Here is a 23,483-nt window from a genome sequence, read left to right as displayed (position 1 = left end):
GCCTTTAGGCGTCCACGGGGAGCTCTGGGTTCTGGGTGTGCCCCAGTTAACCTGGGCGCGGAGGATCCTGGGCCAGCTCACCCCAAGCCGGACTCCACCCTCCCAGCCCTGCTCACACGTTCCTTCCTTTCTCTGGCCTGGTGCGGCCGGAAAACAGCCCGTCTCCCGAGGCCTCGTCTGCAGCTGCGAGCGAGTGTCAGTGCCGGGTCAAGACAGCCAGGGGAGGAGGAGAGGTGGGGCCCCGGGCGGGGTCTGCGCCCCAGACCTCAGCCCTCAGCCCCCGGAACCCTTGACAGTGGCCTCAGCAGGGGTACCCCCAGGGCTGCACCCACCTGCCCCTCCAGTTCCTAGAGCCCAGGCTGTCCCATGCAGCCCGGGGAGCCCAGGCCTCCCACACCCTTCTGGTGTCCCCCACCCCAGCCATCTCTTTGCGGAAACCTTGGGCCTGTGCAGTGAGCCTGAGCCCCGGGATCAGGGCTGCTTTCGCCCAGGGCTCTGTCTGCCCTCCAGGCTGTGGGTACGGGCCCCTGCTGCCCGTCCAGCCCTCTGCCGCCCCTCAGCTGCCGCCCTCCCCCGCACAGGTCTCCTGGAGCACGGCCGGAACTGGTCGGCCATCGCCCGGATGGTGGGCTCCAAGACGGTGTCCCAGTGTAAGAACTTCTACTTCAACTACAAGAAGAGGCAGAACCTGGATGAAATCCTGCAGCAGCACAAGCTGAAGATGGTGAGCGTCCCCGCGCCCACCCGCCCCTGCCCTGTGCGCCCCAGCCAGACCTGTGGGCCAGACCTGCAGCCTGGGAGCCTGGGCGGGGAGGGGTCTGCCGCCAGCTCTCTTGCCCAGGTCTCAGCCCCTCGAGGTTCCGGCTGCGTGGTCCCGCGGAAATGCTGCAGGGGTGGGTCCCTGCCGTAAGCATCCCTCCTGGGTACTGCGATGCGCAGGCCCACCTCTGCCTCCCCATCTCCACCCCCAGCACTCCTCGGTCAGACACCTCTGAGGGCCCGTAGTGCCTCTGAGGGCTCAGGGCAGGGAGGAAGGAGCTCGGTGGGCCAGGCACTGACTCCCCAGGGACTCAGGGCTGTCAGCGTATGCAGAGGCAGAGGAGCCCTAAGTCAGCACCTCCCGCACTCCATTTGAACTCAGTCTTAGGGCCACCCCGGGGAAGGAGTGGACAGGTCAGGCAGCAGCCGGCCCAGCCCTGGCCTCCAGGGCATTGAGAAGAGGCACGGACCTTCCCTCCTCCAGGAGCACAGACGGGGCAGGCTCGCCTCACTGAGCCCGTAAATGGTCTCCACGGAGAGGCCGCTTCCTCCGCAGCTGTTACTGGGAAGCGAGGGCCATTTGGGGGTGGCTTGTTTTTTTTTTCTTTTCCTTTCCTTTCCTTTTCGTTTCCTTTTCTCTCCCTCCCTCCCTTCCTTCTTTCCTTCCTCCCTCCCTCCCTCCCCCCTTCCTTCCCTCCTTCCTTCTCTCTCTCTTTTTCTCTCTTTCTCTCTCTCTCTCTCTCTCTCCCTCCCTCCCTCCATCCCCCTCCCTTCCCCCTTTTGGGCACACTTGTGACATGCCAAGCATTGTCACCATTTCAGATCTGGGGAAACTGAGGCTCAGCCAGGCTCATAAACAGCTGGCTTGGGCTTTGCACCCACAACTACGTGACCTGAGGACGCATGCTTTTAATCGGCGGGCTGCATATTTCCTTGTAGATATGAAGGTACAAGAGGGGGACGCACAGCTCTCCACCCTCCCCGTTCCCCCTGATTGGGCTGCTTGTGCACCCCGTCCTGGGAGGCTGAGTTGCTCCCCCATGGAGCCCGCCTTGGTCCAGAGAGGACGAGCAGGCTGCCGAGGTCACACGGCATGGCAGGCGGGCCAGGGACAGGATCACCCTCTCTGAACGCTCCTTGAGCACTGTGCAGAATTTAGGGGCACCCCTCCCCAGCTCCCCACCCCCACCCCAAGCATCCTAGGCCAGAGGGGGACGCTGTGCCCTGGCCCTGTGGTCAGGGCTGAGGCTGGCCGCCAGGTCTCCTTCGGCCAGGCCCCTGCCTGTGCCCATTCCCCGTGGTGTCTGCTTAGGCTGTGCCTCTTGCCCCTTCCCCGCCTGCTGTGCAGTTGGTTCCCGGTGCTCCCTGAGCTTCAGGCAGGGCCCCCTGAAACATAGGGAGCTCTGCTTTTTTCTAGAGCTTTCAGGACTCTGGTTTCGGCAGGGTGGAAGGCTCAGTGAGGGCCAAGGCCAAGGAGCGCCTGTCCGTAGCGCTCACTGAGATCCCGCAGCGCAGATAGGATCCAGCTCTGTGATGGTGGTGCTGGCCGTGGTGGTGGTTGGATGGGGGCGGGATGTCGGCCTCTACACACCAACTCAGGATTAACTGGGCTGGGAGTCCGGCCCTGAGCATCGCCCCAGGGACAGAGGGATCTTCCTGCTTCATCCCCTTCTCCCTCTGACCTGTCCTCCCTGCCTCTCCCCTCCCCCCATTCCCTGCTCAGCCCAGCCCAGCCCAGCCGGTGCCCACACACCAGCCCGCTTCGCCCAGGCTGTTGGGTTACAGGTATCTCCTCTCACAGCCTACTGGCCCCCACCTCGCTTTCCAGGTTTCCTTGGGGCACGGCCCTGCTGCGCCCCTGGGGGCCCCGAAACTTGAGAGGGTGGGTCGGGGAAACAGATTCCAGCCAGGTAGATGGTGCAGCTTGGGCTCCAGGGCGAAAGTGGGGTCAAGCGCCAGCTTCATGACTTGGCACCTGTGTGACCTCGGGCAGCGGCTGTACCCCGTGAGCCTCAGTTTCCTCATCTGTAAAGTGGGAGAATGATAGCCTTTACCCCGAGAACTCAGGTGAAGAGCGAATGAGTTACCACATGTAAAGGACTGAGTGCCTGCCAGAGGGGGGCGCTCCATGGGGGTTAGCTGCTCTAACTACTGGTAGTAGTATCAGTATCATCATTATTTTATTTTAAAGCCACTGACCCCATTCTTCTCAGGGGCATTCAAGGTGCCCTCTTGAATAAGGTGTGCAGAAACAGCCAGGGTGGGGACTGTGGGCCCAAGACACCCAGGTTCAAATCCAGATTCTGCCACTTCCTAGCTGTGTGACCTTGGGCAAGTGGCTTGGCCTCTCTGTGCCTCAGTTTCCCCACTTCTGAAACGGGGATAATTCCCACCTCAAAGAGCTGTTGTGGGAATGATTCGAGTGAATGGGTGTGAAGTGCTTAGAACGGGGCCTGGCACGTCGCGCCGTAGTGGCATCATTGGTAGCAGAGGTGGTGGCATCAGTAGTGATGTGCCCATGGCCGCCAGATGCCTGGCGGCTTGGGTGCCGTGTCTCCCTTGGTTGTTAACTGGGTGTAGAGTATGCCTGCTCCTGGATTGCCTGAGCGATTGATTAGTCGATGGATTGATTCATTCACTCGCTCATTCAAAGAGGCAGCCGAGCACGATGGTATGGAGTAGGGCTCTGGGCTAGAGGGCTCACACCCCAGCTCTGTGGCCTCCTGGCTGTCGCCCGCAGGTTCGTGGCCTCAGCACTCAGCCTCGGCTGCCTCCTCTGTAAAAGGAGGTAAGACCCAGACCCACTCATCGGGTTGCTGTGAGCAGCAGAGGCTGCCAGCCCCGGCCCTCGGTCTGTGCTCAGTAAGTGTTGGGCGTTATCCTTATCACACACTCAGCCAGCCTTTATTGAGCGCCTACTATATGCCAGGGAAGCAATGGCAGGTGCCCCGGGTATACGTGTGGGTGGGGTTTCCTGCTGGGCAGAGGAGCTGGGTCTTTCTTTAATGGACAGTGGGAGCCATTGAAGGTTTGTGAGCTGAGGGGTGACCCAGCGTGGGCCGGGCTCGGGGTGGATTGTGCTGGTCTGAGTGAAGTGTAGCCAAAGCTGATAGAGACGGTCGTCCTCCTTGTCCCCAGACTCTGAACATGCCGGTGGCTGGGCAGCAACGCTGGTGGGCCGGGGAGGGGGCGTGAACAGCAGGGGTACCCCGAGGCCCAGGTTGGGCCCCTCCCCCAGACCCCCGAGGTCGCCACCATTGGCCCGTCCTCAGGTGAAGATGCTGAGGACAGGAGGGAGACACCGCAGAGGGGGTTTGGACCCAAGTCTGTGGGGGCCCCTGGCTTCCCTTCCTGGACCCGTACCTGTATTACTGGACATGGCTCCCACAGAACTCTGCAGAGGCTGGGCCTGCTGGGAAGCAGGGGACCAGAAGGTGGGGGCCGGTGGGCCGTGTTCTGAGGCCAGCAAACAGGGGAGCCTTGCTTGTCACTTGTGGACGAGAAAGGGCTGTTGGGGAGAGTGGGACGGGTTCTCGTTCCCTGCTGACAGCGAACGAGCGGACTTAAGTTGAAGGCTGTGGAGAAAGCTCAGTGAGGGATGGGGGGCCCGTCAGCCTGGGTCCGTCAGTCCTTACAGTGGACACCCATGGTGCCTGGGTGAGTTCCCTGTCACTGGAGAATGCAAGCAGTCCTCACAAGATGCTGTCCCACACCCTCCAGACCCTGGGAGGGAGACAGGTCGTGGTGATTCCTGCTGGCCGGGCCCCGTCTGGAGCTCAGGAAGGCACGTCACCCTCGGCCAGTGGAGGAAGCAGTGGGGGAAGCAGAGGGTCAGCGGGTGTCCCCTCCTGCCTTGCACCAGGCCTGGCCTGAGCGTGGCTACGGGCGACGTCAGCAGGAAGCAGGATCGGGCGGGCAGGCGGAGCGCGTCCCAGCGTTATGTAACATTTGGCACCAGTGACTTCTCCAAGGTTTTCCCTCCCCCTCCTAATGACCGAAGGTTACCCTTTTCTCCCATCTGTGAATCCAGGCTCTCGGGCTCAGCTTCCATGTTTCTCTGTCTCTGTCCATCTCAGCCCAGGCCCCGCCTTGCCTTGTTTTCCTCTGTTGCCTCTTCCATCTGAGGCTGCACAGGCCTGCAGAGAGAGATGGTCAGACAGGGAGGTACTTGAACCTGACCTGCATTGAAGTCTGGGCTTCTTGACCCACGAGCTGTGTGATCTTGGGCAAGTGTCTCTGCCTCTCTGGGCCAGTGTCTTTGTCTATCAGGTTCATGCATCTAAATTAGTAGTTACAGAGTGTCTCTTCTGTGCCAGGCGCTGTTCCAGGTGTCCTGGGAATACAGCTGAGAACAGACAAAGATGCCTGCCCTTGAGTTAATTGTAGTTCTAGAGACAAATTAACTCACAGATAATTTCAGATTGTGGTCTGAAGATAGATGAGGGATAGTAGTAGAAAGTGATTGATGGGGAATGAGATTAGCTGATTTTGACAGGGTAATCAGGGAGGACCTCCCTGAGGAGGTGATGTATGAGCAAAGCCCTGATGGAGGTGGGTATGTGAGTCATGTGGGTGTCTGGGAGAAGGCTGTCCAGCCAGAGAAGTGATGAGTGCAAAGGCCCTGGGGCCGGGGCATTGTAAGCCCATTTGCACAAGAAGGGCAGTGTGTTTGTAACAGACCAAGGAGGGTGAGCGAGTTAGAGAGCTGGGCGGGGTTCAGATCTATATCGCACTGGACTGTGTGGAGTGGGGAAGACTTGGGTTTTATATCAAGAGGTTCCGGGAGCGTCTGCAGAGTTCGAGGTAGGGAGTGGCATGCTCTGATTCGCAGAGTAGACGTGCAGATCCAGTGAATTAATAAGTAAAGAATGCTTGGCCCATAGTAGGTGCTTAACAGACGTCAGCTGTAACTACCAATACTACTATCGCCGGCATCTCCTGTTCCATACACATGCCCCGATCTTGAGGTTCGGGGCCACGTGTGGAAGGGTTTGGTATGATTCCTGGGACACTAAGTCCCAGCCTCTGAAACCCAGAGCCGGGGGGATTCTGGTGTTGACATCATACTCACCCCACTTGGCCTGAGGTGGCCTGGGCTGCTGGCTCAGAGAGACCTCAGGTTCCCAGCAGGACGTGCATCCCAGCCAGGCCCATAGGAGCCCCCGTTCCCTGCGAGGCTCCGAGCATCCCGCCACCCCCCGGGCAGCCAGTCGCCTGCCTCACCCAGCTCCAGCACTCGAGTGAGTCCCTGTCTGCTAAAGATAGATTGGGGAAGAAGGGGGATCCCTCAGCTGCACCCACAAACCCACAGGCCACACAACTTTCTCATGCCCCCGCGAGCTCCAGTGGGGGGCCCTCCGGGAGAAGCTCGGAGTTTGGGACCGGGGTGCGCCAGCCCCCAGAGGCAGGCGGATGGTGGAGCTGGGCGTTCCCACAGTGGTCCCGTGGACATTCGGCAGGGTGGGGCTGTGGTCCTGGCCGAGTGCTGGTGACGGAAACCGTGACTAACGGGCAAACAGACGTTTCCCTCTTCCTCCCCAAATTCTGAGCGGCTGCACCCCGAGGTCCCCCGTTTGCTCAGGAAGAAGGCAGGACAGGAAGTGATCCCACCCCCCAGGCAGGGCCTGGGGACCCCTGAGGCTTGCGCCCAGCCCTGCGGGGTGAGGGGCCAGGCTGGGCAGGGCCGGCTGGCGCCTGGAGGTGATGGAGCATCTGCCCGAGGGCGGGCTGTGCTGTGTTTTCACTCACGCACGGTGATGGTGGCTTTCTCCTGGGGGCCGGGGGATTGGCGGAGGGGAGGTGCGTTAGTTTCCTGTTTCCTGTAACAAGGCACCACAGACTGGTACAGGAACGTATCCTCTTGCAATCCTGGAGGCTGAGCGTCTGAAATCAAGGTGTCAACAGGGCTCCGCTTCTTCCGAAGGCTCCAGGGGAGGCTCCTGCCCTGCGCTCCCCGCTTCTGGGGGTCCCAGCTTCTGGGGGTGGCCTGCAATCCTTGACGTTCCTTGTCTTGGGGGTGCATCCCTCCCCTGGGTGCCTCTGTGTCCGAATTTCCCTCTTCTTCTAGGGACACCAGTCATTTTGGATTTAGGGTCCACCCTAATCTAATATGAACTCATCCTAATTACATCTGCAAAGAGCTCATTTCTAAGAAGGGTCACATCCTGAGGTTCGGGTGGACGTGAACTCTGGGAGGAACCGAGTCAGCCCAGTGTGAGGGGCTTCGCTGGGAGCTGCTGGCATGTCTGGGAGCGTTTAGGTTCCATCTCCTTCCTCAGGGACCCCAAAGGGCTCAGGCTGCGACCCCTCCCGTCACACCAGCTGTACTTGGGCGGGTCTCCTCTTAGGGACCAGTCCACTCCCCTGGGAGCCCCTGGTCACCTCGGACCCCCAGCACACTCTGCCTCCACATATACCCCGACTCTGCCGACCGTGTGTTCAAGCCCTGGACGCTGCCCATTCAGTCACTCAGTAAGTCAATCAACACTTTCTGGCTGGCTCAGCATGGGGCTAAAGAGACACCCTTCTGGAACCCCCGGCCCAGTGCGGTGCAAAGACGGGAGCTGTCGAGGAGGAGTGATGATGAGCTGGGGGTGGGTGCCTGGCCCCATGCGTGGGGAGCAGGGCTTCTGGGGACTGGGGGAGGCGTGGAAGGAAGTGAAGGGCTGCTCAGCGAAGGCCTTCTTTCTGTTCCTTGAACCACCCAGCTGGTTCCACCTCTGGGCCTCTGTACTTGCAGTTCCTTCCACCTGGACCACTCATCCAGAGCCTTGCCTGGCCAGCTTCTTCTCACGACTCAGACCTCAGCTCAGATGTCACCTCCTCCGAGAAGCCTTTTCCTTGCCCCGCCCTTGCATTCTCACCCCACCCTGTCTGTCCCTCTCAGCAGCCGTGCCCCCACCTCTGAGTCATCTTTTTAATTGATGTGTTGATTGCTCATCTCCCCGACTAGGTGGCCTGTGGGGCAGGGACCCTGTCTCCTCATTCGTCGTGTATTCTCAGCCCCTGGGGTGCCGTGTAAAGACTGGTGGGGTGAAATGACATGCTGCCCAAGCTAGCCTGTGCCCCGGGGCTCAGCTGGGGACAGATGAGGCCGCAAGGAAAAGCTTCATTCATTCATTCTCTCCAGTGTACTGACCGTGCCTGGCAGTGTGTCCTCCAGAGGGTGTGGTCACTGCTCTGGCTAGGACAGCTGGCAGGGCTGGAGCGATCATGGGGGGCTTCCAGGCAGAGGCAGTCCTTCCTCATCTGTTCCGGAAGGATGTCTGGGCAGCCTATAGGCCAGGTTGCGCCCCAGGTGTATCTGGGGCATGATGGAAGAATGAAGCTCTGGGTAAAAATAACCACTGGCATGTCTGGCCGTGCAGTGGGGCACGAGGGGGGAAGGGCACCCTCAAGACCACGTGGATGGGATCACTGTCCCTTGCAGCTGTGGCAGGCCTCCGGCAGCAGGAGTCCCCGGGCTGACAGCCCAGGCCCTTGCCCTGGCCCTGACCAACTGCTATCCCTGTGCCCTAGGAGAAGGAGAGGAACGCACGGAGGAAGAAGAAGAAAGCACCAGCTGCTGCCAGTGAGGAGGCTGCCTTCCCGCCCGTGGTGGAGGATGAGGAGATGGAGGCGTCAGGCGTGAGCGGGAACGAGGAGGAGATGGCGGAGGAGGCAGAAGGTGAGGGTGGGCGGTGGGAGCTGACCTCTCCCAGACATGCCTGGGTGCTACCGAGAAGGAGCCTGGACGCCCCAAGAGGAGAGCATGATGGCGATGGTGGTGATGGTGATGGTGATGATGATGATGGTGGTGGTGGTGATGGTGATGGTGGTGATGATGGTGGTGATGGTGATGGTGATGATGATGGTGGTGGTGGTGATGGTGATGGTGGTGATGATGGTGGTGATGGTGATGGTGGTGGTGATGATGGTGGTGATGATGGTGTTGATGATGGTGGTGATGGTGGTGGTGGTGATGGTGATGATGGTGGTGATGGTGATGGTGGTGATGATGGTGGTGATGATGGTGATGGTGATGGTGGTGATGATGGTGGTGATGGTGTTGATGGTGATGATGGTGGTGATGGTGGTGGTGGTGATGATGGTGGTGATGATGGTGTTGATGGTGATGATGATGGTGATGGTGATGGTGGTTGTGATGGTGATGATGGTGATGGTGGTGATGATGATGGTGGTGGTGATGATGGTGATGGTGGTGGTGGTGATGATGATGGTGGTGGTGATGATGGTGATGGTGGTGGTGATGATGATGGTGGTGATGATGATGGTGGTGGTGATGATGGTGAAAATGACAGTGATAATGATGGTGACAGTGGCAACAATAATAATGGTAATCGGCATCTCTGCGCCCACAGGACACTTGTCCATTCAATCCTCCTGACCCCTGTGAGTTCAGTCTTGTGCTTGGTGACCTTACACGTCCAGGTCGCATCCAGCTCTGGTGATGCCTGTTACCTTGCCCAGCACCTCTGGTGTCACATTTTAGAAAAAGAAAGTTTATTTTTGAAAATGGTTTTTTTTTAATTTTTTTAACCACACTGTGCTGCATGCGGGATCTTAGTTCCCCGACCGGGAATCGAACCCGCGCCCACTGCAGTGGAAGTGCGGAGTCTTAACCACTGGACGGCCGGGGAAGTCCCTGAAAATAGTTTTTTGACCTGAAATATTATTTTACAAGTTGACTGATATAAGTACAACCAATACCGTTGGTCGATAAGTATTCAAAAGTTATACAATTATGCTTCATTTTACTCCCGAGTGTCTCGATGATAAACTGCATAGCCCCCACTTTCTGTCAGCGGGCACTGAGGCTCAGGGCAGTTACTCCAGGCACCCCAGGTATCACACAGATGCATCGTCTACCCTGATCTTAGATGAATTCTCCCACCAGGTGAGGGCTGCTAAAGAGAGAGCGAGAATCAGTCCTTTAAATTGCACCGGCCGTTTGGCCCACTTCTCAGAAGGAGGATTTCTGACTGCACGAGATGGTCGCCTAACTTAGAGCCCGGCCCCCACGTAACCTGCGGCTCCGCCGTGTAATCAGTGTTGGAGACTCGGGAGTTATACCAGGCTGCCCGACACCAGGCTTGCACCCCTGGTCACTGATCAGTCTGCCTTTGGCCCCCGCCCCTCTCTCCCTTTTCCTTGGTCTACACCAGCCCTCAAGGCATGACACCCCTGAAGACCCCAACCCCCGCGTAGCTGAATGTCCCTGCCTCTCCTTCCGCCACCTCCCCGGCCAGAGCTCCCCAGCGGGGCCTCAAGTTCTCGGTGAAGGGAACCTTTTCTCCTCCTGTCCGTGCCAGGGTTCCTTCCTGTCCCTCCTATCTGCCTGTCTCTGCATTTAAACTCCCAGACTTCTGCCAACGTGTGAGGAAAGTGTGAATCACCCCCTGGCTCCGTGAACAAGACATGCAAATAAACTCAGGCTATACCAGCCCGCAGTGTATTCACCAGCCTGAATCCTGCTTCCTGGTTGAAAATGGAGAATCAAGCCATTTGGTTATTACTGTCTTACCCTGGGGATGGACCTGGGGGGGTGAGTCTGGCCTCCTTGCCAGCCTTGGGTCTTTCTAGCCCGAGCTGACCAGAGGCCTGACCAGTGTCTGATGGGAGGCTCCAGACCCCTCTGCTCTGTGCATTCTGGGTCTTGTGTCTGTAGCCAGGAAAAGGGAGCCTAGGGAGCAGAAACGCAATCCCCTCATTAAATATCCATCCGGGCAGGAGGCAGGCTTGGTGGGAAAGTTAGAGGAAGCCAGTCTTCGGCTCAGCATTAAAAGCGGAACAGGCGCTGCCCAGTAAGAGAACTGTGCGGTGGTGAGCTCCCTGCCACTTGTAGGGTTCACACAGCCTATCGAGGATGGGGAGAGAGGCATTCTCTGCTGGGTAGTGGGGCGGGGGTGCTGGTCTGGCTGAATCCAAGGCTTCTGTGACCACCTGATGGCTCTGTGCACATCAAGGAGGCAGTTTAGAAGATCCTGCCCAAAGGCACAGGGTGATGTTCCCATCTTACAGATGAGGAAACCAAGGCCCAGGGAGAGGAGAATCACTCACATGGGGTGTCACGTAGCTGGTGGACTTGGAATCTGCCAGTCCAGCCGGCATTCGCTGCGTAACTCTGTCCCTGTGACCAGGATAGGGGAAGTGAGGTAGGTTCTGGGTTAGGGCCTGAGGTCACTACGATGGAACCTTCTGGAATACCCCGCCAGCCCCAACTGCACTGCAGACCCCTCCCTGCACGGGGCAGGCAGCAAGTGCCTTGTCGTATCCAGGGGGGAGGTGAATCCAGGGGAGGGAGGAGTGATCCATTTGGCCCCGTAGTGTCCCTAGTAAAGATCGTGGTCATAAGAGCAACAGCCTTGAGTTATTTCCTTTAATTGTCACAACAGCCCAGTGGGTGCTGTCATCACCCCATTTTACAGATGAGGTCACTGAGGCACAGAGAGGTTACCCAAGGTAACCAGTTGGCCTGTTTGGGGACCAAGATTCAAACTTGTCTGGAGTGCTGATTCTCAGGCCCCACCTGGACCTACTGAGTGAGAAACGTTTTGGGCGTGGGCCCAGCCATGTGAGTCTTCATGGCCCTCAGGCTCTCTCGGGTCTGAGAACCCCTGACGGAGACAGACAAGCCTCTGGATAAGAGAGAGAGCCAGGCGTGAACCGCCCTCTTTGTAGATGAGCACACGGACTCTGGGGCGAAACCACTTATCCAGGGGACCTCAGCGCTGGCCCCCTCCATCCTGTGGTCTGATGACGTGAAAGGAGGGACTGACATTGCCGGAGTCAGAAGGCAGGGGCAGGAACCGGTGGTTAGGGACACAGGATGTTGGGGTCAACCCCCTCCTGCCTCCACGCAGTGTGGCCTGGGGCAAGTGACTCAACCTCTCTGTTTTCTCATCTGAAAAGGAGAATGGTGATCACCTCCAACTTAGAGGTTATTGAGGGTGAGATGAGTCGTGTGTGTGAAGAGCTTTGCCCGGAGCCCAGCACCCACCGAGCGAGCCCTGTGTTGCTCTTGTTGGGATTATTATTTCTGGAAGGGATGGCCTTTGCTCTGGGCCTTAAAGTGGGAGAGGCCGGGGGTCTGGAGGCAGTGAAAGCTGAGGGAAGCGTTTCTGCAGGGCACCAGCAACCCCTGCTGACCCGGCTCTGCGTCTGAGGGGTGAGACGGGGCTGGGCAGCCCCAAGGGCCTCTCCCCCAGCCCTGCCCACCTCTGAGGCCAGCACCTCCCACCCCAGGACCCTGGAGCCAGTGACTTGTCCAAGGGCACCCAGGAGTGTTCAGGGGTGAGGGCTCTTGGGACAGGGCTGTAGGTCCTCCTGCTGCCTGCTGGGCCCTGGGCCCCTTTCCCAGCCCTGCCTGGCCACCCAACCTCCCACCCCACCTGCTGCTCATGTCACCTCGCTTCTAACCCTTCTCTCACTTCCTTCCAGCCTTACACGCCTCTGGGAACGAGGTACCCAGAGGGGAATGCAGTGGCCCAGGTACGAATGTGGCCAGCTGGCCGTTGGGGGCGGGGGTAGGGCCTGACCAGGGCGGGGGGCATCCCAAGGGGGCCTTTTCTCTATGAGGGGCCCCACCTCTGTGAGCACGCCTCTGCATGTGAGCACCACCATTTGTGCTGCCGCCACCTCTGTGCCCCCTCCTCCGCGCAGTGTCTGTTCCCCATGCCGTTCCCAGGCTCAGTCGTGCAGATTAGTGTGCTGGCTTGACTGCTTGGTTGATTTTTCATTAGTGTGTTCACCTGCGACGCTTACCCAGTTTGATTTCCCCAACAGGAAGTGTGGAGGAGGGGGGTTTCGGATGTGCCCATTTTGTAGAAAATGGGGAAAATTGAAACCCAGGAAGTGACAGGAGCGGTTGTTAAGCCCAAAGAGCCAGGCCTGCCTGGAGCTGAGGTCCCCTCTCCCTTCATCTGTACACACGTTCAGTCATTCGATGGATACGTATTGTGCCCCTGCTGTGTACCAGCCCTGTGGGAAATGGCTGGGGGATGCAGTCGGTGTGGACCCTTTCCCCGGGGGCTCCTTCGAGTTCACTGGCCCCATTTTATGTCATCGTGTTATGATGACAGCAGGGGTGATACGACAGCAGACAGTTACCAGGCGTCACCCTGTGCTGTCACAGCCCCTGTGGGGCGGGAACTGTTCTCCCCACCCTGCAGATGGGGAAAGCAAGGCTGGGAGGCCACCGGTGTTACCACGGCCAGGCCACCAGCCGGGGCAGAGCCAGGGTTTGCAGCCCAGATGAGAAAAAGGAGACCCCAAAACAAAGGCCTGCAGCCCTGGCCGCCCCCAGCCTGACTCTGTGGGGTGCGGGCCGCCCACCCGGGGGGTTGGAAGTTAACAGGTTGCTGGGCTCCAGGGTCAGCAGGTGGAGAGGGCGGCCAGAGGAGGACAGGGCACTGGGAGGGGCCGGCGGGGGCGCTGCCCAGGCGTGTGGGAGCCTTAGGGCTGCGTGGTGTCAAGCGATGGGGTCGCAGCGCCCTGAGCTCCTGCCTGGAGCCAGGGTGTGCAGTCGGGGCTGTCGGGGGGCCGTGGGGAGGGCCGGGCCTGCCTCCACCCTGAGCCCCCGGCACCGCTCACTCCATCTTCACTGTCCCCGCACAGCCACTGTCAACAACAGCTCCGACACCGAGAGCATCCCGTCGCCCCGCACCGAGGCCGCCAAGGACACCGCGCAGAGCGGGCCCAAGCCCCCGCCCACCCCGGGCGCCGATGCGCCACCTCCTGAGCCCCCCAGCCCGCCTCCTGAGGACGCCCCGGCCCCCAGCGAGCCCGCCCCGGCCCCCGAAGCCGCCTGCCCACCCACGACCCCGCCGGCGCCTGCCTCACCCGCCGCGGCCCCTGCTGTGGTGCCCAAGGAGGAGAAGGAGGAAGAGGCCGCAGCCGCCCCCTCGGCTGAAGAGGGAGAGGAGCAGAAGCCGCCTGCGGCCCAAGAGCTGGCAGCCGACGTGGGCAAGACAGAGGAGCCCGGCGAGGTGGCCCCCTCGGAGCCCATCAAGAGCGAGCGCGAGGAGGAGGCCGCCGAGGAGGGGCCCGACAAGGTCAAGGGGGGCGCGGAGGCCGCAGCCGAGGCCACACCCGAGGGGGCGCCCAAGGTGGAGAAGAAGGAGGGCGGCGGCCCTGGGGGCAAAGGCCCCGCGGCCAAGGGCTCGAGCGCCCCCCAGGACAGCGACTCCAGCGCCACCTGCAGTGCCGACGAGGTCGACGAGCCCGAGGGCGGCGACAAGAACAGGTGAGTGGGCTGCCCGGCTGGCGGCCTCGTCGTCTCCCTCGTGAACGCTTACTGATCGCCACCTGTATACCGAGACAGCAGCGCACGAGGCCACGTCCACGCCTGCCCTCGGAGGGAGAGGAGGCCGCCACTGAGTGGTCCGGACGCGGGAGCTCCGTGGTGGGAGAGGGCAGCGTCGGGGGCTTGGTCCCCCCCAGCGGTGGCCTCTGAGCTGAGCCCGGACGGGGAAGGAGGAGCCACAGGGAGGGCCAGGGGACGGCGTGCCGGGCAGCGTGGGTTAGCGTCCAGAGCCGCCGCCACAGAGGGCCGCCCCCCAGTCAGAGCGTCGGCAGGGCCGTGCCTCGCGAAGGCTCCTTCCTGCCTCGGTGGCGCCGGCGGTTCTTGGCTCGTAGACGCATCGCTCCGTGGTCCCGTGACGTCCTCCCTGTGCGTCTGTGTGCCCTAATTGCCCTTGTGCGCTAAGGACACCAGTCCACTGGGTGAGGGTCCCCCCTAAGGACCTCATCTTAACTTGGTCACACCTGCAAAGAACCTGTTTTCAAAGAAGTTCACGTTCACAGGTACTTGGCTGTTTGGACTTGAACGTATTGTGGGGGACGCAAGTCTCCCCTCAACACAGTGGGAACAGCAAGTGCAAAAGCCCCGGGGTGGGGCTGAGCCTTCGTGATCCAGGCCCTGAGTGGTGGAGCGGGGCGGGGGGTGGGGGGGCAGCTTGGAAAGAGGCAGGGTCAGCAGACCGGCCCACCTCGTGCAACCCTTCTGGCTGGGTGGGCGGCTGCATTTTGCCCTCAGAGGGAGAGAGCCTGAGAGAGTTGGGGTATGTCTGCCTCAGTGTGTTGGGAGGGGGCGGGGGGTTAACGGGGGCCACAGGGGCACAGGGATACGTACGGGTTGGAAGGCGGCAGCAGCCGTGTCCCAGGGGCCGGTGAGGCTGGTGGCGGTGGACACGGGGGAAAGTGGCAGATCCCGGGATCCTTGCTGGTTCCTCTTCTGCCCGCGGAGGGTCCCCGAGACCCCCGACGAGAAGCAAAGCTCGTACACCCCACTTAGGGCTAAACGTGGGCAGCGGAGGGCAGAGCTGCGGAGATCCGCTCCAGCTCACGTCTGGGCGGCTTGAAGAATTCAGCGAGGCAGGCCGGCCAGTTTTATTTTGACTGAAAACAGTGCAGTCTGTTTTCTCTGCTCTCACGTCTCTCGGAAAAGTTCTGGGCGGCACGAGAGGGAGGAAAATCTGACTTTCAAACCCGACCTGTTCCCCAGGAGCCGTTTCCTCTGCCCCACAGTTCACCTCGGGGCGTGTGAAAACGGCAACTTCTAGAACGTTTCGTATGAAACGAGAACTTACTTGGTCAGAGCTCTCTGGGTCCCCACGTGGTCCACAAAAGCCGGTGAGCCACGTCGTCCTCTGCCTCCTGCGTCCGGGGGTCCCTGGCGGGACCCTCACCCCGCTTGTGTGGCCCTTTGATAAGCAAAGGCCTGGACAACAGGTTTCTGAGGGCGCAGAGGCCCTGAGCTTCCTGCCCAGAGGGCGCAGCTTGGGAAACAGTGCTCGTGGCGGCTCGGTCTGCCCGGGAGGGCCCTGGGCCAGGGTCTGGCCACTCGGCTCACTCTTTGCGCCTGGGTAATGGGGTCAGGGCGGGCGGCTCCCCACCCCACTCCTGCTGGCCGCGGGGACAGAGTCATGGAGACACATGTTTCTGCTCTTAGTGGGGAGAGCGCTGAGCTCATGGGACAGCCACGCTGATAAGCGGCCTCCCGGAGTCTGTGTTTCGGGTGCACACGGCCTGACGGGCTGGACGGCTCGGCCGCTTGGCCTGGGTCCCGACAGCCCGCCCGCACCTCTCGGGCCAGGCCTGAAGCCCCGCAGCCTACTTTCAGCGGCCCCCCACCCCAGCCCCACCCAGGGACGTGTCCTTCCCTCCCCGAGCTGGGTCTGGCTTCCATCCACTCTTCCTGCCTGAGCGGCCAGCATTCGATCCCTCGGGAGCAGGGGCCCTGGGCTGGGAGTCAGGACACCTGGTTTGTCACGCCCTCTGTGACCGAGGCCATTCCCCCGGCCCCAGGGTGAGGCTGGACTCAGGCCAGCCTCCTGACCTCTTCCCTCCCGGGCCACAGCCACACAGGGCCGGGCAGGCGCCGGAGGACGCAGGCGAGATGCGTCAGAGCGCGCCCCGGCAGCCAGCGCCTCCCGGGAGGGCCGGCGGGATGGGTGGGCCCCCAGGCGACCCCCGGTCCTGGCCTCCTGCCCACAGCCCTCCCTCCCGCCTGGCAGTCCCGGCGCAGTGAACTGGGCGTCCCTGGACAGACACAAGATGCATCTCGTTCTGGCCTGTGCCCGGATGACCTGGGGGGGGAGATCATATCCTGCTTTTGCTCTCCCTCACTCTCTGCCAGGCGGCTCCACCTGGGAGTCTTCTTGGCCCACAGCCAGAGACACTGGCTTTGATTGCAGAGCCTTGAGCTTGGCGGGCCCCGCCTGTTCCACTTCCCAGAGAAGGTGCCTGGGCACTTGCCGGCAGGGCTGGGCCTTCTGAAAGTCCTTTCTCTGGACCTCAGCGTTTTCACGTATAAGATGGGTGTGGGTATCCCGGCTTATGGGCTTCTTGTCAGGATAATGGAGTTACGAGCCAGCCTGGCACTTTGGAGCTGCCCTCCTTTGCAGCCGCTTCAGGCTGCCCGCACAGGTCACTCCAGGAGGAGGCTGGAAGGCGGCTTCTTCTGCTGAGCCCCTGGAACTTTGAAAGAATGTAACAGCAATTTCTCCTCTATTTCTTTATTCCATAAATGATTAACTGGGCACCAGTGTGTGCCATTCTGGGCTCAAGGGGTGCCGGGAACAGGACAGACGAGGTCCTGGCTCCAGGGAGCTTACATTTTAGTGAGAGCGACTAGTACGGAACTGGAACAGTAATGGAATAAAGGGAATGCTCGTGTGATAAGTGGATGATGGAGAGATTGGGGGTGGGGGCAGCGGGAGGGGCAGTCAGGGAGGCCTGTCTGAGGAGGTGACATTGAAGGATGATCAGAACACGTAGTGTGAGACATGGAGGGAAAGCCAGCAGTGGGAACAGCCAGTTCAAAGGTCCTGTGGCCACATGAGCTTATGTTCAGTAGACAGCAAAGAGGCCTGTGGCTGAGTGTGGAGCAAGTGAAGGGAAGAGGGGAAGGCAGGAGAGGAGGCCACAGAGGTGGGCAGGGACCTGGCCCGACCTGGCTCCACAGGGCCCCAGGGGTCGAGGTAAGGAGTGCACTTTTATCCTGGGAGCACAGGGGAGTAACATGACTTCGTCTGTGTGGACACCTATCCCAGCAAAGCGATAACGAGAAGCTGGGGAAAGGGGGCTCAGCAGAGAGGGGGCTACTGCTGCAGGACCCAGAGTCCCCTGTGGCCCCTCCCCTCCCCCAGCCCTGGTCTTCCAGGGTGGGAAGAAAAACCACAGGAATGGGAAGGTGCCCGAGCCGCTCAGCGCCAGGCGCCGTTCTCGGGGCTTCCTGTGTTCCACCCACAGGACAGTCCTCGGAGGGAGCCACTGTTCTCATACCCATTTTACGGATGAGGGGAAACTGGGTGAGGCACAGCTGGTTAAGTCATACGGCCAAAGGTGGGATTTGAACTGGGAGCCAGAGCCCTGAATACGGGGTGGTGGGCGGGACCCTGGCTGCTCTCGGCCAAGTTGCTGGCTTCCCCCGCCTGTCCCGGGTCATGTGCACAGTGCCAGGCTCCGAGAGCCCCTACCCTGCCCAGGCCTCCAGGGAGGAAAATAAAAGCCCTGTCTTCCAAGAAGACAAAGGAAAGAGAACAGAGGGAGGGCGCTGCCACGAGGAGGCCCCTGGAGGTGGTGCTCGCCCACCGTGGACGTGGGATGAGGGGGTTGGGGGCCACGTGAGCACCAGGCATCTTCCCGCTCCCCAGTGGGGGGAACTCAGGACCCTTGGGCTTGTTGAGGACCTGAATCCAGACCGTTGTTCTTGGATGCCGCCCTCTTTTTTTTTTTTTTTTTTTTGCGGTACGCGGGCCTCTCACGGTCGTGGCCTCTCCCGTTGCGGAGCACAGGCTCCGGACGCGCAGGCTCAGCGGCCATGGCTCACGGGCCCGGCCGCTCCGCGGCACGTGGGATCTTCCCGGACCGGGGCACGAACCCATGTCCCCTGCATCGGCAGGCGGACTCTCAACCACTGAGCCACCAGGGAAGCCCCGGATGCCGCCCTCTTTACCGTGAGCTGTCAGGCTGTCATCTCGTCAACTGTGAAGTGCTGTGCCCATGGCCGCAGTCCCCACTGAGCTCCTGCCTTGCTGGGTGAGGGTTAGGGGGGACTCAGGAAATCCTGAGGGGTCTGGACCTCTGTGCTCGTACCCACCCCCCCAGCTGGTGCCTGCTGAGAGCATTCGAGGGGCGACCCCTGCCCCCTCCAATCTGACTGCCCCCTGTCTGGACGAGAAGCCACCGGGAAGCCGAGGCAGGACACAGGTCTGAGTAGGAGGTCCTAGTTCGCCGACAGAGTGAGACACGGACACTTTGCTTATTTTATATGTATCATAAAAGCATATTTTGTGTCCCTATAAAATTATATTTACAAAAATATGGAAGTTTATATTTTAACTTTAAAATCTGCGTTTTAGAGTAATTTATACGGCAAATAATAGTATAACATTATTACTTTATTGTTTGTAGAAAGAGTACAGTTACTATAACGAACCCTTGGTTTCATGGCTGGCAAGTAGTATATTCTTTATGTTTTCCTTGTCACAGCTTTACTGAGACATAATTCACGAACCACACAGTTCAGCCATTGAAGTGTGCAGCTCAGGGCTCTTAGTACATTCACAGAGTTGTGTAACCATCACCACTGCTTAATTCCAGAACATTTTCACTGCCCCAAAAAGAAACCCCAGACCATTAGCAGTCATTGCTCATCCCCCACCTGCAGCCCCCGGTCCGCTAATCTCTCTTCTCTGTCTGTGTCCATGGACTTGCCTCTTCTGGGAATTTCATAGAAATGGAACCATGCCGTGTGTGGCCTTTTGCAACTGGCTTCTTGCGCTCAGCGTCGTGTCTGAGGTTCATCCGTGTTGTAGCCTGTGTCAGCCCTTCACTCATTTGTGGCTGAATAGTATTCCGTTGTGTGTGTGTATATATATATCTCTCACATTTTGTTTATCCATTCATCTGTTTTGGGCCATTTGGGTTGTTTCCACCTTTTGGCTCTTGTGAATAGTGGCTGCTGTGATCTTGTGTGAACGAGTGTTTGTGTGGATATGTTTTCGTTCTCTCGAGTATATGCCCAGCAGTGGAATTGCCGGACCCTATGGTGACTCTGTTTCACCTTTTGAGGAACTGCCAGTGTTTTCCAAAGTGGCTGCAGTATATTCCTTTTAAACTTAAGTCTACAGATGCAAGTTGGTTTAAACGGACGTTGGTAATTTGTTGCGACGGGTGTGTGGGGCGGTGTTTGGTGACAGTTGAAGCTGGAGGTGGGGAATGCAGGACAGGTGATAACATCAGTTCTCAGACCTGGTCAGGGTGCCTTGGCCCGAGGGTGGTGGGCAAAACGGGGCTGGGCCTGAGTCCGGGGGAGCAAGGACGGGCAGCCACAGCAGGAGAGGCTTCAGGGGGTCCTCAGAGTGCGAGCAGGGTCTGGAGAGGTCGAGAGAGGTGAGGACGGCAGGGGGGGGTGAGCCAGGTCGGGAGGACCGTGGAGACCAGCTGAGCACAGAGAAGTCAGGCCGACCTCTGCGCCCGGCGCCACCTGCATGCCGTGGGCAGCGCCAGTGGGCATCGCCGAGACTGACTCCGCTCAGCTGAGTATGTGGCAGATGCGGCCGGGGGTTAGCGCCCTCGGGACTGGCTTGTCACAGGTTGTGGTCCCGGTCACAGGCCATGGTCTCACTGCAGAGAGCAGAGGGCACCTCAGCTGCACATCACACGTCTGTCCTGCTCCATCTGCAGGAAGCAGCCGTGTTCTGCTCTTTGCTGGGTGTCCGGCAGCCAGCACTGGGTGGCGTGAGCTGCGTCCTGGTGGTCATGGATGTTGCCTGGAAGGCAGTGGCTGTGCTCACAGTCTGCATGTAGCATCAGCCAGGATGGTCACAGTGCACACCAAGGGCTGTACCAACAGGACCCTCTGGCTTTGGGGGCCTGGCCTTCGTTGTGCCCTCTGACTGAATCCAGCCCGCAGCCAATGCCTTTGTGTGTCCCGTTTGATCATCTAGCCAGCTCCGGCGCCCTGCAAGCAGACATTGGATTCTGGGTCTCCAACCACGCACCCCAAGCACAACACCAGGCCTGCTGTGTATTCAGCAAGTGCGGGTCACAGGAGGGAACCGAGAGCTGGGCCGGAGCCAGGCAGCCCCGGTGGGTGGGTGAGGGGTTCTGAGGCTGCAGCAGACCCAGCTCCTGGCCTAGAGACTCTCATTCCAGCTGGGGAGGCAGACAGGGATTGTGGCAGGACACTGTGGTCAGTGCTGGCGAGTTCTGGAAATCCCTGAAGACTTCCTGAAGGAGGTGACACCCGTGAGCAGCTCTGGAACCACACCCCAGGGCAGGCTTTGCTCCGGTGTCCCAGACACTGCACCTCTACACTGGGGTGACCCTGTCGCTGGCATCCCACTGTGTTTCAGCCCCCCCACTCCGCCACCCCCCCGACACACACACCATGCACCCTGTGCAGGTGCGCTGCCCCATTCTGCATGTCAGCATCAGACAGACGTGACCTTGCTTTAGAGGACGAGGCACCTGCAGGCCCTGCTGAGCGCCACAGCCCCACTTAGGGCTGCTGGGCGGGCCGTATACACGCTGACCAGCCCCTCCAGGCAGATCCTGTACCTCCCGCTTTAGCGCCCCAGCAAACGGTGTGCAGGCGAGATTCCCAGTATCTCAGGTTGCATTTGGGCTGAGTGGGGGGCTCCCCAATTCTGGTCTCCAATAAGCAAGGTCCTCTCAGTGCCACGCCCCAGGCCCTAACCCTGGTACCTGAGCCTCTCCTATCTGGGTGACGGATATTCTCCCTGAACCTCCCAAGCTCCCCAAGCCTTAAGCTGGTTGATTCTTGGCCTTTCTGGCAGCTTCCAAAGGGCCGAGCGTGGTGTGGGCCCTGAGTGTGGGTTTCTCTGGGGCTTTCCTTGCCTTGGGCTGTCTCAGGAGTGTTTGATCCTGGCTGGGCCTCTGGGCCGGGGTGGGAGGGGTCTTGGCCCCTTGTGAGGCCTGCATGGACCAGAGGAAGGAGGGAGGGAGGAGACCCCACCGTAACCCCAGGCTCCTGGGCCCCGTGATCCTGGACCTTCGCCTCTCTCTGGCAGCCCCTCCGGCCCCGTCATCCAGGCTGGAGCCAGGAGGCCGGGAGCCCGTGGGCCTGACGCTAGTCTCCCCCGCAGGCTCCTGTCGCCACGGCCCAGCCTCCTCACTGCGACCAGCGACGCCAGGACCAACGCCTCGCCCCAGAAGCCGCTGGACCTGAAGCAGCTGAAGCAGCGGGCGGCCGCCATCCCCCCGATTGTGAGTCCTGGGCCCCTGCGACCTCCGCCTCCTGTTGGGGGGACGGTAGACCTGGCCGGGCAGGCGGGGCCCCCGCACCTGCAGCCTGGCTCTGCCCACGTCTCCCGTTCCCTGGGGAAAGCCCCATGGAGACAGGCGCGGAGGCTGGGGGACTGGCGAGGTGTCCGCCCTGGCCTCTCTCCCCACCCCGCCCGCCGACAGTTCTCCAGGGGCGCCCAGACCTCGCAGAAAGCTCCCCAGCCCTCTGTCACGGCTCCTTGGAGTGGAGGGCGGCGCCCCGCAGTTACCGAGAGGCCCTTCGCTGGGGGAAGGAGGGGAGCTGGAAGATTCTTCCCCAGGCCCGGCAGGAGGACCCTCAGAGGTGCCCCTTACTCATGATGGCTCAGTCGTGGCCAAAGCCGTCCCTCTCCGAGGAGGTGGGCCGGGCCTTCAAATGCTCTGGTCTGGAAGGCTCTGAGCTGAGCAGGGCTTTCCGAGTGAGGGGCACGAGGTGCGCCAAGCCACGCTGCCCACTCCCCGAGGCCGGGTCCACTCCCATTGGTCAGTCCCGCTCCCTCTGAGACCCCCAGCGATTTGGGGAAGGGGGAGGGGGCTGGTGGGGAGGGAAACGGGGGCTCCCCCATGCACGGCTGGGCAGCTGGGATGGGCGGGCACACCCCCTACACTCTGCGCAAAGCCCTACCCTCCTGGCCCTCAAGCCGCGTGCCCTTGGGCACGTCGCTGCCTCCCCCTGGGCCTCAGTTTCCAGGCTGGTCTCACGCAGGGGGCCTGGAGGGCTTTCCCTGATCTCTGTGACCTGTGGACGGACGGGCTGTGAAGATGCTCACTCCTCCCGGCTTCCCTCAGCAGGTCACCAAAGCCCACGAGCCCCCCCGGGAGGACGCGGCGCCCCCTGTTCCTCCGCCACCGCAGCACGTGCAGCCGGAGAGCGACAGCCCCCAGCAGCCCAGCAGCAGCCCTCGAGGCAAAAGCAGGAGCCCTGTGCCCCCTGCTGAGAAGGAGGGTACGTGTGTGCTGGGGGCCCAGGGAGTACGGGGGAGGGGGGCAGGTGGGTGGGCGTAAGGGGCCTTTGCGTGTGCGGAGCAGCTCCTGCGGACTCCAGGGCCGCAGGGGCCCGACAGGCCAAGTAAATGAGCGTAACATGGTGGGGCGAGGCAGTTGGGGGGTGGGCACCGGGGCAGTTGGAGACGCCTGTTCTTTCTAAAGTGGGTGCATGTTGGCTTCAGTCAAGAGTCACCATGTGGTAAGACAGGCCTGGGGTGGTTCTTCCAGAGAAGCTAGAAATCCATCTTTTCATGTGAAATCTTCGAATTTCTCAACATTGGCAACTTCTCAAAACTTTCAAAAGCACTATGCATGTACGAAAACAGCGTCGAGGGCTCAGTTTCTGGCTCCATGTGATTCAGTCCACACATGAGCTTCTAGAACCGTGAGGCTCAGCTCCGGCTGGCAGCCACTCTGGGGCCTGGGCAGGAAGCACTGCCCGCCTCCAGCTTTCACCCTGACCTTATTCCCGGCCAAGGTCGCTGGGTTCACTGGGGAGCCAGTGAGGTGATTCCCCGAGCAGCTGCGTTGCAGCAACTGCTGGGCGGGCTTTGTTGTCACCACGGGAAGTGCGAGGTCTGGAGGCAGGTGGGGCGTGGCTTCTCATTCTCTGGATCTTCTGTCTCTGCCCCTCCCCCACCGGACCCAAGAAGTCTCAAGCCTGTGCCCCAAAGGGACACCCGTCCCAGACCAGCCTGGCACGTCTCAGGCACTGGGGGCTGACCCCCCAGAGGCTCCCCCCACGCTGGGCTAGCCCAGGCTCTCCTGCAGGCTGCTCTAGGGGTCTGAGGGCAGCAGGACCCCAGGCCATCCTCCCTGACCGACGCAGCCCAGGGACAGGTGTGGGCAGCCAGGGCCACCTGCGTGCCCACCCCCGGCAGCCTCTGGCACGGCGTCCCGCTTTCTCTAGAAAGCCGGGTGGCCCTCGGCCGTGGGCCTCCCTG

General features: G+C 60.6%; 1 protein-coding gene across 1 annotated transcript in view; it reads left to right on the top strand.

Moving 5' to 3' along the window:
• Positions 1-23,483, top strand: part of NCOR2 (nuclear receptor corepressor 2) — a 221,230-nt gene that overhangs the window by 164,783 nt on the left and 32,964 nt on the right. Inside the window, exons 19-24 of the mRNA XM_079943178.1 lie at positions 582-724; positions 8,278-8,425; positions 12,199-12,249; positions 13,375-14,002; positions 21,375-21,495; positions 22,345-22,498. Coding sequence (XP_079799304.1) covers positions 582-724; positions 8,278-8,425; positions 12,199-12,249; positions 13,375-14,002; positions 21,375-21,495; positions 22,345-22,498 — 1,245 coding nt within the window. The remainder of the gene's footprint in view (positions 1-581; positions 725-8,277; positions 8,426-12,198; positions 12,250-13,374; positions 14,003-21,374; positions 21,496-22,344; positions 22,499-23,483) is intronic.

The sequence above is a fragment of the Stenella coeruleoalba genome (assembly GCF_951394435.1).
Source record: "Stenella coeruleoalba genome assembly, chromosome: 14".
Lineage (NCBI taxonomy): Eukaryota > Metazoa > Chordata > Mammalia > Artiodactyla > Delphinidae > Stenella > Stenella coeruleoalba.
The sequence above is the reverse complement of the archived record's forward strand: the minus strand, read 5'-3'. Positions and strand labels throughout refer to the sequence as shown.